Source organism: Mobula hypostoma, chromosome 6 (assembly GCF_963921235.1).
Source record: "Mobula hypostoma chromosome 6, sMobHyp1.1, whole genome shotgun sequence".
Taxonomy (NCBI): domain Eukaryota; kingdom Metazoa; phylum Chordata; class Chondrichthyes; order Myliobatiformes; family Myliobatidae; genus Mobula; species Mobula hypostoma.
In genome coordinates, this window is record NC_086102.1 from 96143299 (window position 1) to 96158211 (window position 14913).

General features: G+C 44.8%; 1 protein-coding gene across 5 annotated transcripts in view; it reads right to left on the reverse strand.

The window, feature by feature from the left end:
• The window catches only part of LOC134348223 (phosphorylase b kinase regulatory subunit alpha, liver isoform-like), a 180406-nt gene that overhangs the window by 153159 nt on the left and 12334 nt on the right, over positions 1–14913 (reverse strand). For all 5 annotated transcript variants that reach the window (XM_063051276.1, XM_063051274.1, XM_063051273.1 and 2 more), the window contains 2 exons: positions 7928–7975; positions 3384–3552 (listed from right to left, as the gene is read on the reverse strand). In XM_063051276.1, coding sequence (XP_062907346.1) covers positions 3384–3552; positions 7928–7975 — 217 coding nt within the window. The remainder of the gene's footprint in view (positions 1–3383; positions 3553–7927; positions 7976–14913) is intronic.

Consider the following 14913-nt stretch of genomic DNA (forward strand, 5'->3'; position numbering starts at 1 on the left):
TCCTCAGGCTTTTGTCTGTACCACCTCCTTGATGATAGCAATGAGAACAGGGCAGATCCTGGATGATGGGGGTCCTTAATGATGGTTGCCATATTTTTTTTGAGGCATTGCATTTTGAAGGTGTCCTGCATGCTGTGGAGGTTAGTGTCAATCGAGCTGGCTGAGTTTTCAACTTGCTGCAACTTTTTCCAGTCTTGTGCAGTGGCACCCCGCCATGCCAGACAGTGGTTAGAATGGTTAGAATGCTCTCCACTGTACACCTATACATACTTGTGAGTCTTTGGTGGCATCCCAAGTCTCCTCAAACTCCTAATGAAACATTGCTGCTGTCATGCCTTTAGAATTGAATCGTGTGTTGCATCCAGGATAGATCTTCAGGGATGTTGAAACTGCTCAACCTTTCCACTGCTGACCCCTTCACAAGGACTGGTGTGGGTCCCCTTGCCTTTCCTGAAGGTCACAGTTAATTCCTTGATCTTACAGACATTGAATGCAACACCACTGAACCAGCTGATCTCTCATTCCTGTTTGCTGCCTCGTCACCGTCTGAAATTCTGCCAACAATAATTGTCATCATCAAATTTGTAGATGTGGTTTGAGCTGTGCCTTAGCCACAGTCGTGTGTACAGAGGGCAGAGCAGTGGGCTAAGCTTGCATCCTTCAGGTGTGCTGGTGTTGATTGTCAGCAAGGAGGAAATGTTAATTCTGATCTGGTCTCCCAATGAGGAAGTCAAAGATCCAGGTACAGGTTTCCCCCGCTATCCCAAGGTACAGCGTCCCTATGAAACCGTTCGTAAGCCAAAATGGCGTCAAGCGAAGAAGCAATTACCATTAATTTATATGGGAAAAATTTTTTGAGTGTTCCCAGACCCAAAAAATAACCTACCAAATCATACCAAATAGCACATAAAACCTAAAATAACACTAACATATAGTAAAGGCAGGAATGATATGATAAATACACAGCCTAGATAAAGTAGAAATGTATGTACAGTGCAGTTTCACTTAACAGAATCGGGAAGATTGAGCCAAAAGCGATTTGTAGGAAAAAAATTGGTACAAACACGCATGCGCACACCTGCCCGTGCAAGGCTTTATGGTCATGGTAGTCTTTCTCGGGGTAAACACAAGTTTAAAGCAGGGTGCCTTTTTTTGTAAAAGTGAAAATCCTCTTCTGGTTAGCAAAAGCAGGTACTAATGTAGGTCTTCCATAAAAGCGAACCTTCGGAAAGTGGGCGACACCTATACAGAGGCACAGGTTTTACAGCTTGTTGATTAGAACTGAGGGTAGGATCGTGTTGGACATGGAACTGTAATCAATAAACAGCAGCCTGTCAAAGGTATTGCTGTTGCCCAGGTGATCGAAGGCCAAGTGCAGAGCCGGTGAGATTGCATCTGCTGTAAACCTATTATGGTAATAAGCAAATTGCAATGGGTCAAGGTCCTTGCTTAGGCAGGAGTTGATTCTAGTCATGACCAACCTCTCAAAGCACTTCATCAGAGGAGATGTGAGTGAAACTGGCCAATAACTGAGGCAGCTTGTGCTACTCTTCTTGATTGACGCCCTTTTGAAGCAGGTGTTAACCTCAGTGAGATTGAAGATGTCCTTGAACACTCCCACCAGTTGGTTGCTACAGGTTTTCAGAACCCTGCCAGGTACACCATCAGAGCTTGATGCTTTGCGAGGGTTCACCCTCTTAATAGATGTTCTAATGTGATCTCTGAGATGGAGGTCACAGGGTCACCAGAGGCTGCAGGGATTTGCACAAGTGCAGTTTTGTTCTCCCTTTCAAAGCGTGTAGGAAAGGTGTTGAGCTCATCTGGGAGTGAAGCATCTCAGCCATCCATGATCTTTTTAAATGTGTCAGTGATTTTGGAAGATGGCTTTGTGGTCAAGGTTGCTGATGATACGAAGGTAGGTAGAGGCACAGGTAGCGTTGAGGAAGCAGAGAGGTTCCAGAAGGACTTGAACAGATTAGAAAAATGGGCAAAGAGGTGATAGATGGTAAGTGTCAGGAAGAAAGTGTCATGCACTTCAGTACAAGATATGAAAGGGTAGACTATTTTGTAAATGGACAGAAAATTCAGAAATCTGAGGTGCAAAGGGACTTGCTGGATTCCCTAAAGATTAATTTGCAGGTAGAGTTGGTGGTGCGGAAGGCAAATACTATGTTAGCATTCACTTTGAGAGGATTAGAATACAAAAGTAAAGATGTAATGCTAAGGCTTTAAGGTACTACTGAGGCTACATTTGGTGTATTGTGAGCAGTTTTGAGCCCCTTACCTAAGAAAGAATGTGCTTACATTGGAGAGGGTTCAAAGGAGAGGCACGAAAATAATTCCAGGGACGAAAGGCTTATCATATGAGGAGCATTTGACGGCTCTGGGCCTGTACTCACTGGAATTCAGAAGAATGGTGGAGGGGGGTGGATTTTGAATCTTGAAAGGCCTCAATGGGGTAGATTTGGAAAGAATGGGAGAGTCTAAGATCAGGAGACACTTTCATAATAGAGGGACATCCATTTAGAATGGAGATGAGGAATTTCTTTAGCCAGAGTGGTGAATCTGAATGTTATTGCCACAGGTGGCTGTGGAAGCCAAGTCTTTATGTATATTTAAGGCAGAAGTTGATAGATTCTTGGAGGGATATGGGGAGAAGGCAGAAATATGGATCAGCCATGATGAGATAACAGAGCAGACTTGAAGGGCCAAATGGCCTAATTCTGTTCCTATATCTTGCAGCCAGGTGATTGGACTTTCGAAAGTGAGTGTAGTTGGTTAAGGGTTATGAGGAACAGACAGGTAGGCAAAGCCAAGTCCACAACCTGGTCAGACATGATCTTGCTAAATGGTGGAGAGGGCTTCATGGGCCAGAACATCTATTCCTGATTATGATTTTATAAGAATATGCAAACTCCAGACAGTGTCTGAAGTTGGAATCAAACCCTAGTCTCTGGTGCTATGAATCATTAGCTCTACCCTCTGCCAAACCTGAAGAATGCTCAACAAGAACCTGTTCTAGATAGTTATGCCTTATCTGGGAAGTGCCATACAAGAACTAAAGATGCTTCACAAAATCTGCTGGAAGAACCTAGTGGGTTAAGCAGTTTGCTGTCTCACCTCTCCACTCTCCCAATGCGGGACTTCAGCCTGAAATGTCAACAACTTCTTTCCTGCCACCAACACTTCCCAACTTGCTGAGTTCTTCCAGTGGATTGTGTGCTTCAGATTCCAGCATCCACAATCCCAGGTCAACAAAGAATCCTTGATGTTGAGATTTAGTATCATTAAAGTGGTTTAGCCAGCAGGCTGCTAGTAATTGTACAACTGTTTTAAGCATTGTATTAAAAACAACCTCTAAAATAAAGTGGGGCTGTTCTCACCCGATGCAGTCATCTGTGCCAGAAAGAGCAGGTAGAGGGAGGTAGCGTCCACTTGAAGGTGGCCCCATTCATTGTCACCGACCACTGTCGCACACGTGGCTGTATTGTACTTGGCATGGAGAGAGTCCTTCGTGCTCTGGCTCTGTTTAAACTTTTCAACTTTCTCCACCTAGGATTCAAGGAAGTTGCAGCTTTGATTAGAAACAGACAGCAGATGCTGGAACCTGGAGCAAAACAAAAGGAGGAACTCGGCAAGTCAGGCAGCATCTGTGGAGGAAGATGAACAGTTGGCGCTTCAGGCAAGACCCTTCAAGGCAAAAGATGGAAAGGAAATGGCTAGTATGAGAGGTAGAGGGAAGGGATAAGGCAGGAACTTGCATTTGGGAGGTGCATGATGGGGGGTGGAAGAGGAAAGTGGGAATGGGCTGGGAGATAGGGATGATAGAGCTGGGCCTGCTGCAGGCTTTGTGTCTGAGTGGTCTGTGACATTTACTCCACTGTGCAGAACTGAGGTTGTGGGGTTGCTCCAGGCTTTGTGTCTGAATCAAAATTGGGTTTCTTATCACTGCCACACGTTGTGAAATTTGTTAATTTGGCAGCAGCAGCTGTACAATGCATCACATGATGTAGAAAAAGTGTATATATGTAGATTAAAGTAGTGCAATAACAGAAATATTTTTTTAAAGTGAGATAGTGTTCATGGGTTCAATGTCCATTTTGCTGTTCCTGAATCACTGAGTGTGCCTCTGTACCTCCTGCTGGTAACAATGAGAAGAGGGCGTGGATGTTGCCTGAGGCACCGCTCCTTGAAGATGCCTTGGATACTACGGAGGCTAGTACCCAAGATGGAGCTGACTACATTTACAACCCTCTGCAGCTTCTTCCGGTCCTGTGAAGTAGCCTCCCTCACCCATGCCAGACACTGATGCAGCCTGTCAGAATGCCTTTCATGGTACATCTATAGTGGTTTTGTGTTTTAAGTGACAAACTAAATCTCTTCAAACTGCTAATGAAATGTAGCCTCTGTCTTGCCGCCTTTATAGCTGCATCGAAATGCAAGGACCAGGTTAGATCCTCAGATCTTGACACCCAGGAACTTGAAAACGCTCTCTCTCTCTCCACTTCGGATCCCTCTGAAGATTGGTTCATGTTCCCTTGTCTTGCCCTTCCTGAAGTCCACAATCAGCTCTTTGGTCTGACTGACATTGAGTGCAAGGTTGTTGCTGACAGCACTCAACCAGCTGGTATATCTGGCTCCTGAACACCCTCTCGTCTCCATCTGAGATTCTACCAACAACCAGGACTCACTTTTGTTCTAAATACTATTTGCTTCTTTGTACTGTTTGCACAATTTGTTTTATCTCTCTGCACATCGGCCTTTTTTAAATAGGTTCTTTGTGGTTGTCTAAGGAGACAAATCTCAAGGTATAATGTATTCATTCTTGTATAATGTACTTTGAACATTGATAAAGGACTGCAGATATAATTTGGATGAAGGTGGAGCATGGAATCAAGTGAGGGAGATGGAGGAGGAGAATGTGGGGTGGTAGGCAGATAGTGAGTACTGGAGGGAAAGAAACGGTGATGGGATCCGGGATAGGTGTAGGAAGAAATAGGTTGATCAGGAGGAGAGGAGTGCCAGAGGAGGAGCAGTTTACCAGAACTGGGAGAATTCAATGTTCATGCCATCAGGTTGTATTGCATTTATTTCTTATGTAGCCCCCCGGCCACCCTCAGGGTCGCTCGGCTCACTGTTGTCTAGGGAAACAGCCTCGGCCCCATCAAACTGGATAATTCGTTTGTGTGGATGCTGTGTGAGGTACCCCACCCCGCCCAAATAACAGACAATACACCAGATGCGATTAAATGATTTACAGTTTATAGATATTACTGGAACTATATAATTAAAAGAGAATAAAATATAAAAGGAAAATAAAAGGCGCCACACTTATCAAAGTTCAATCTCTTCGTGCACAAAAACCGTTGGAGCTCAAGGACCTTCTTCTTCACCCTGCAACCCCCCTCGGACCACCTCGACCGGCCGCCTGGGACCAACAACGGTGGTCGACCAGATGCTCCACACGAAGGGTCTCGGCCTGAAACGTCGACTGCGCCTCTTCCTATAGATGCTGCTTGGCCTGCTGCGTTCACCAGCAACTTTGATGTATGTTGCTCCACACGAGTCCGTCTCCGTCTCCTCGCCGAACGTCCCGCTCGGGGTCCGACCCCGTTAGCGGACTCACAGCACCTTGTCCATCCTCTGTCTCGCTCTCCTGCCTTCTGCCCCAAAACCCTGCGCATACAGTATCTTCAAATACACCAAAACTATAACAACTATCCCAATTGGTTAACAGCACTCTCTTATCAGACTCTAAAGCAAAAACAAGCTGCTAGCGCAAACTTTTCTCAGTGTTTAACACAACAAAGCCGCATTCCCCAGATTAACATAACAAAGACGCCATTTTAATTAGCCTCCGCAGTAACATAAAAATCAAAACCCCCTTACACTTACATCCTTCACGAGTGGAAATCTTTACATTCTAAATCTAAATGTGCAATCATAGTAATTTATAATAAAACAGTCAATGTAATATAGAGTACACTCAAATCAGCGTGAGTTCATCAGTCTGATGGCCTGGTGGAAGAAGCTGTCCTGGAGCCTGTTGGTCCTGGCTTTTATGTTGTGGTACCATTTGCTGGATGGTAGCAGCTGGAATAATTTGTGGGGACCCAAGCGATCCCAATCAATGATCCTAAGGGGCCTTTTTCACACACCTGTCTTTGTAAATGTCCTGAATCATAGGAAGTTCACAACTACAGATGCGCTGGGCTGTCCGCACCACCCTCTGCAGAATCCTGAGATTAAGGGAGGTACAGTTCGCATACCAGGCAGAAATGCAGCCAACACGAGGAAATCTGCAGATGCTGGAATTTCGAGCAACACTCACAAAAAATGCTGGTAAACGTAGCAGGCTAGGCAGCATCAGGGTCTCAGCCCGAAACGTCGACTGTACCTCTTCCTATAGATGCTGCCTAGCCTGCTGCGTTCACCAGCATTTTTTGTGAGTGATGCAGCCAGTCAGGATGCTCTCAATTGTGCCCCTGTAGAAAGTTCTTGGGATTTGGGGGCCCATACCAAACTTCCTCAACCTTCTGAAGTGAAAGAGGCACTGTTGTGCCTTTTTCACTACATAGCTGGTGTACACAGACCACGTGAGGTCCTCGGTGATGTGGATGCCGAGGAACTTGAAGCTGTTCACCCTCTCAACCCCAGACCCATTGATGTCAATAGGGGTTAGCCTGTCTCCGTTTCTCCTGTAATCCACAACCAGCTCCTTTGTTTTTGCAACATTGAGGGAGAGGTTGTTTTCTTGACATCACTGTCAGAGAGATGACTTCTTCCCTATAGGCCACCTCGTTATTGTTTGAGATAAGGCCAATCAATGTAGTGTCATTGGCAAATTTAATTAGCAGATTGGAGCTGTGGGTGACGATACAGTCATGGGTATACAGGGAGTAAAGGAGGAGACTCAGTATGCAGCCCTGAGGGGCTCCTGTACTGACAGTCAGAGGGTTGGAGGTGAGGGAGCCCACTCTTGCAACCTGCTGGCAATCTTGTAGAATAAAAGTTGCTGTTCCTCTAGTTTTGTCTGGTCTCACCCTGTCAGTAGAGGAGGCTGACAATAGACAGGTTTGTGTGAGAATGGGGAGGATAACAGGCCAACTATATGATTGTCTCGTAACAAACAATTCCTAGATTGTCTAGCACTAATGGGTTTAAAGTACAATGCATTTAATGCAGAAATCACAATCCAATATCGGATTTCAGCTTCCTTTTCAGTACTATAGTTGTTAATAAATGCATTTATCTTTACTGTGGGGGAAATGACCCAGGAGAGCTTTAACATGAAATACCTATACCCTCACACTATATTTATATGCTACACTTGGTCCAAAAACAACTTCAGCAACTTAAAATTGCAGAGAGTTTTATCTGTTCCTCTTTCTGCACCTGCCTGCGTCTAACTTAATGCTTCGGTACTTGACTCCTGGCTCCCACAACTTAGTGAGCCAGCTTCCCTGAACACCTCCCTCTAGTGCTTCCTGGGAGAAAGCAGCTGCTCTCTGAGCATATTTGGGAGGTGTGTTATATTAATGTCTCATTCCCTGACTTAATTTACCATTGGTCCTCAGTGAAGCCTGTGATAACTTGCATATTAAATGTCTCAGACCTCTCACTTTACATTCCTTTCCATCCCCAACTCCGAAGATGCATCCTCATCTCCAAAGGTACAATGCACTTCCATTGATAGGAAGTTTTTCAACATAATTGAACTAGAATTATTTTTACCAGCAATGTTTGAAGGAAATTGCAGAAATTAAAGTTGTAAAAGATCAGGAGGAAATCAGAATCCCTGCAGTAATGGAAATTCCACAATTAATGTATACTTGCTCTGCACTAATTAATCAGGAATTGTTGAATTAATCAGTATGATATGGTGTTATCAATTGATGAAACAAACAGATTAATACAAGCAACATACCTGTCTTATCATGCATTGGAGGAGCCCCCTCATTAACTTCACAACACTCTGTGGAAACAAATAATCGGTTCAGATCTTCACACACATGGCTTGCCGGTGAATTAGATGAACCACCAGTCCATCTAAATATTTTAACGTCAATAAAAGAACCTGAAATAAAAGGGTCTAAACCACAGATAACCCTTTAAGCCCTGGCAGCATCCTAGTGGAAATACTAACAGGAAGCATTGTCTTGGCCCATCGAGTGACATCAGGAAATACTCGTACGTATAACAGATAGTGGTTTCTCAGTCATAGAGCACAGGTAGGTGAATAGCGAGGTGCCATGAGGAACTTTGGGGGGAGGGTGGAGAGGCACTCCTCTGAAAACTACTTCTTTAACATTAGATTATTTTAAAACTATCTTTACAATAGAAGCTAACTGTTCTGCAAATAACAATTTCTGAGCCTTGTTCTCTAATATACCAATGTGGCTACAATACAAGGAGAAAACTTGGTGATATTTCATTGGTTTCAGCATCTTCTTGTAAGCGGTTTCTTTTTTTTTATGCCACTGCGTAGTCTAATTAAAATGGCTTCTTTGTTATGTTATGTTATAATTGAAAGGGCTTCTTTGTTATGTTAACTGCTGAGAAAGTCCTCCTGCTAGCAGTTTGTTTGGATCACGTTACTGATAAGATGATGTTACAAACCAATTGGGATAGTTGTTATGCTTTTGGTGTGTCTGTAAGATATTGTATGCGCGAGGTTTTGGTGCAGAAGGTGGGAGAGGGAGACAGAGGATGGACCAGGTGCTGTGAGTCCACTAACGAGGTCAGACCCGAGCGGGGCATTCATAGAACATAGAACATAGAATAGTACAGCACAGTACAGGCCCTTTGGCCCACAATGTTGTGCCGACCCTCAAACCCTGCCTCCCATATAAACCCCTCCCACCTTAGATTCCTCCATATACCTGTCTAGTAGTCTCTTAAACTTCACTAGTGTATCTGCCTCCACTACTGACTCAGGCAGTGCATTCCACACACCAACCACTCTCTGAGTGAAAAACCTTCCTCTAATATCCCCCTTGAACTTCCCACCCCTTACCTTAAAAGCCATGTTCTCTTGTATTGAGCAGTGGTGCCCTGGAGAAGAGGTGCTGGCTATCCACTCTATTTATTCCTCTTATTATCTTGTACACCTCTGTCATGTCTCCTTTCATCCTCCTTCTCTCCAAAGAGTAAAGCCCCAGCTCCCTTAACCTCTGTTCGTAATCCATACTCTCTAAACCAGGCAGCATCCTGGTAAATCTCCTCTGTACCTTTTCCAATGCTTCCACATCCTTCCTATAGTGAGGTGACCAGAACTGGACACAGTACTCCAAGTGTGGCCTAACCAGAGTTTTATAGAGCTGCATCATTACATCGCGACTCTCGACTTATGAGAGCTAACACCCCATAAGCTTTCTTAACTACCCTATCCACCTGTGAGGCAACTTTCAGGGATATGTGGACATATACCCCCAGATCCCTCTGCTCCTCCACACTACCAAGTATCCTGCCATTTACTTTGTACTCTGCCTTGGAGTTTGTCCTTTCAAAGTGTACCACCTCACACTTCTCCGGGTTGAACTCCATCTGCCACTTCTCAGCCCACTTCTGCATCCTATCAATGTCTCTCTGCAATCTTTGACAATCCTCTACACTATCTACAACACCACCAACCTTTGTGTCGTCTGCAAACTTGCTAACCCACCCTTCTACCCCTACATCCAGGTCGTTAATAAAAATCATGAAAAGTAGAGGTCCCAGAACAGATCCTTGTGGGACACCACTAGTCACAATCCTCCAGTCTCAATGTACTCCCTCCACCACCACCCTCTGCCTTCTGCAGGCAAGCCAATTCTGAATCCACCTGGCCAAATTTCCCTGGATCCCATGCCTTCTAACTTTCTGAATAAGTCTACCATGTGGAACCTTGTCAAATGCCTTACTAAAATCCATATAGATCACATCCATTGCACTACCCTCATCTATATGCCTGGTCACCTCCTCAAAGAACTCTATCAGGCTTGTTAGACACGATCTGCCCTTCACAAAGCCATGCTGACTGTCCCTGATCAGACCATGATTCTCTAAATGCCCAGAGATCCTATCTCTAAGAATCTTTTCCAACAGCTTTCCCATCACAGACGTAAGACTCACTGGTCTATAATTACCCGGACTATCCTTACTACCTTTTTTGAACAAGGGAACAACATTCGCCTCCCTCCAATCCTCCGGTACCATTCCCATGAACAACGAGGACATAAAGATCCTAGCCAGAGGCTCAGCAATCTCTTCTCTCACCTCATGGAGCAGCCTGGGGAATATTCCGTCAGGCCCCGGGGACTTACCCGTTCTAATGTATTTTAACAACTCCAACACCTCCTCTCCCTTAATATCAACATGCTCCAGAACATCAACCTCACTCATATTGTCCTCACCATCATCAAGTTCCCTCTCATTGGTGAATACCGAAGAGAAGTATTCTTTGAGGACCTCGCTCACTTCCACAGCCTCCAGGCACATCTTCCCACCTTTATCTCTAATCGGTCCTACCTTCACTCCTGTCATCCTTTTTTTCTTCACATAATTGAAGAATGCCTTGGGGTTTTCCTTTACCCTATTTGCCAAGGCCTTCTCGTGCCCCCTTCTTGCTCTTCTCAGCCCCTTCTTAAGCTCCTTTCTTGCTTCCCTATATTCCTCAATAGACCCATCTGATCCTTGCTTCCTAAACCTCATGTATGCTGCCTTCTTCCACCAGACGAGATTTTCCACCTCACTTGTCACCCATGGTTCCTTCACCCTACCATTCTTTATCTTCCTCACTGGGACAAATTTATCCCTGACATCCCACAAGAGATCTCTAAACATCAACCACATGTCCATAGTACATTTCCCTGCAAAAACATCATCCCAATTCACACCCGCAAGTTCTAGCCTTATAGCCTCATAATTTGCCTTTCCCCAATTAAAGGTTTTCCTGTCCTCTTTGATTCTATCCTTTTCCATGATAATTATAAAGGCCAGGGAGCGGTGGTCACTGTCCCCCAGATGCTCACCCACTGAGAGATCTGTGACCTGACCCGGTTCATTACCAGTACTAGATCTAGTATGGCATTCCCCCGGTCGGCCTGTCCACATACTGTGACAGGAATCCGTCCTGGACACGCTTAACAAACTCTGCCCCATCTAAACACTTGGAACTAATCAGGTGCCAATCAATATTAGGGAAGTTAAAGTTCGGCGAGGAGAGGAGACGGAGCCGGACTCGTGTGGAGCGTCTGGTCGACCACCGTTGTTGGTCCCAGGCGGCCGGTCGAGGTGGTCCAAGGGGTCGCAGGATGAAGAAGGGTCCTGAGCCCCAACTGTTTGTGCACAAAGAGATTGAACTTTGATGAGTGTGGCGCCTTTTATTTTCCTTTTATATTTTATTCTCTATTAATTATATAGTTCCAGTAATATCTATAAACTGTAAATCATTTAATCGTATCTGGTGTATTGTCTGTTATTTGGGCGGGGTACATCACACAGCATCCACACAAACTGATTACCCAGTTTGGCGGGGCCGAGGGCTGTTTCCCTAGACGACAGTGAGCCGAGCGACCCTGAGGCTGGCCGGGGGGCTACATTCTAATAAAGTGGGGAGACTTGTTCCAATTCCTGATGACCACTCAACAACACTCCCATGTCAATGATACCAAGAGTATTCTTGTTTTAATCCACACCCAGTGGCTGAACAAAACAATCGAGTGGGAGTGATACTTGGATGCAATAGGAAAGAGCACTGACAATGAGTACCAGAAGCCCTTGGAGAGCAAATTTTTAAATGAAATGTGGACACTTTGTCCATAAGTGACATGCTTGCACTATCACTTCCACTAAATTTATCCTTGCTCTCCTGCCAGTATATTATTTCTGACTTGCTTCTCAGAACAGATTCAAAGACCTTGTTTCTTTCAGTGACAAACTCTGCTGTATTTATGACCCTAGTGCATTTGAACCACGGGATGATGTTGCTTCTTTGGTAGACCCCTTCATTCTAAGTACCCTTACCACAGAAGTAGCAAAGTTAGAGGTGTAGTCGTTAGCAGCAATCCCATCCCTGCAGCTTGAAGATCATGAGTTTAAACTAGGCTGATGATGGGAATGTTGTGTTATTGTAGAAGCCTCCTTTCAGACAAGACACTAAACCAAAGCTGCATTTTACTGTATCACAATGGCATGTACTGGAAGAGCAACAGAGCCCCCTTAGGATGGCTGAGTTTATCGTTTAATGAGTACCAGGGACTCTCATTGCTGTTTGAGCCCTTGTCAAGGTACTGACAGAACTGGCACCAAAGAGGTCTGCCCACACTTCGTGCAGCCTTGGAGGGGACAGCATTCTAACGGAGAGTCATTCTCTCATCTCATCTCCCTCCCATTAGGCAGAAGGTAAAAAGCTTGAACAGCTTCTGTCTTACTGTTGTAATAAACCGGAACAAAGTTCTTGTATGATGAAAATGAACTCTTGATCTCTCGGTCTACCTCATTGTTGTCTTTGCAATTTATTTGTCAGCCTGCACTGCACTCTCTGTAACAGTAAATCTATATTCCTCATTCTCTTATTGCTTTCCTTCTGAACCATCTCCAGCTCTTGTGTATGGAATGATCGGTCTCAATGGCACACTATATCTTTCTTCAAGAGAAGGAGTGAGGCTGTAGAACAGGGGTTTCCAACCTGGTGTCCACAGGCCCCTCAGTTAATGGTAGGAGTCCATGTCACAAAGCAAGGTTGGGAACCCCTGCTATAAAGGGAGTTGAGTTTTTGAGTTATAAAGTTTATATGCAAGAACAGCAAGCAATTGTAGGAGCTTGAGGGGTGACCTGTTCAGATACAAGATCATGAGGGGCATAAAGAGTGAAAGTGCTTAGTCTTTTTCCCTGGGAAAACTGTACTAACAACAAAAGGAAACAAGATGTTGGAAATCCGAGTAACACACACAATGCTGGAGGAACTCAGCAGGCCAGACAGCATCTATGGAAAAGAGTACAATTGACATTTCCGGCTGAAACCCTTTGTCAGTCCTGCCAAAGGGTTTTGGCCTGTAATGTTGACTGTATTCTTTTCCTAGATGTTGCCTGGCCTGCTGAGTTCCTCCAGCATTTTGTATGTTGCGTAACAACAATAGGACATGGCTTTATCTCAGGCAAGAGATTTAAAAGGGACATCTGGGGCAGTTTCTTCATACCAAGGGTGATTTGCATTTGGAATGAGTTGACAGAAGTGATGGTTGAGGCAAGAGCATTACAAAATTTTAAAGCCATCATGGGTAGATGTTAGGATGCTTGGGTAGATGTGCCATTATCACTGGGCTACACAGACAGCATGGGCAGGTTTAGCTTAAGGGCATGTTAGCACAAAGCATGAAAAGATGGCGGCACGCTCTGATGTAGTGACCACTCTGGGTCCAAGCAAATGTAATCATTCATCCTTTATCTCCTTCTGATTGCAAGACACTGCTGGACATCAAGAACATCAAATACAGCAGATCTACACCGTCAGTGAGTTACTCAATAGAAATGGAGCTGGATTTGTGTTGTCACCTGGGCTGGTGGTGTACCGTTGCGAGGGAGTGCACTTTCCAACAAAAGGAGGGAGTGATCATCTTGGACATTTTTCATGTGATCACAGGACCTTGTTAGGCATTGGTAATGCAAGTTCAGCTTCCTGGGGAGAATGATGGAGGGGGAGTGGCTGTGATGCAGTCTTGGCCCATCTGCCATGAGGTCATCTGTTGCAGCTGGTCCAGGAGAGGAGAGCTCTGGGTGCGCTGGAATCCGTACTAGGGTGGGGTCTGGCCCTCCACTGTTCAATCAGCACTCCAAACTGGTACTTGCTTAGTGGAAGAACAAGCTAGAACAGGACAACATCCCATGTACTGTCTGTCTACAGGCCGCACCACTTGGGCTGTAGTTTTTGTGACTCTTTTCTGCTATCATGACCGTATGTGCTGTTGTGTATTGCACCTTGTCCAACACTTTAGTTTGTCTATATTGAATGAACATTAACCTTTAACTTTGATTCTATGACTTTTCAGTAGTGATTACCAACAGGGATAGTTATATGCCCTAAAGGGGCATTAGGGGAAACAAAAGTCGTCGGGGAGCATTGGCAGGGGTGCAGTAAGCAGCATTCTAACTTGAGGCATAAGACCTGACCGACTGTGAGCAGAGCAGGCACTTCCAAAAAAGGATAAGGCACTGGATCATAGGAAGAACTATAGCTCTGCAGGTAGTGAGCATTTGTTGTCACAATGTGCCTGAAACTCGGCAATCTCATCCCACCTTATCAACCTAACAGACATTATTGGGGATGCATAAATTAGCAACCAGGGTGCCCACCAGTTCCCCCGACTCGTGGCATGGAATGAGTCCATGCAATGTAACAGTAGGTAAGTACACCCTCTCAACTTTCTCTACAGATCTATGGAAAACAGGTCAAGCAACAATACAGCACTGGCCAGAACCAACTGGTGAAATAGAGCCAATCAGTGAGCCTGCCGACCCTGAGGATTCCTCTTGAGATGTTCAAAGCAACCTAATCACAGGACAATTTACAATAACCAATTAACCTACCAACAGGCATGTCTCTGGACTGTGGGAGGAAACAAAGCCCCAGTGGGGATGAGGTAGTGACTGGACAATCTCTGTCAGTGATGTTGAAGGACAGGAATACTAGCCAGGAGTGGTAAACTCACCATTTATTCAAAATAATTCACCCAAATGAAGATGCAACCTTTCCCACAATTCCTGGAGAAGCCTTCCTAACATCATTTCACTCTGGATTGGTCATCCATTCTTCTATATAATGGCAAGAAATAGCTTTAAATTGCAGAGCAAATGAATGAATTTTAATTGGACAACCAATCCTCCAAAACTGATACAAAAAAATCTGAATGTTTTTTCTGGCAAAAATGAGAA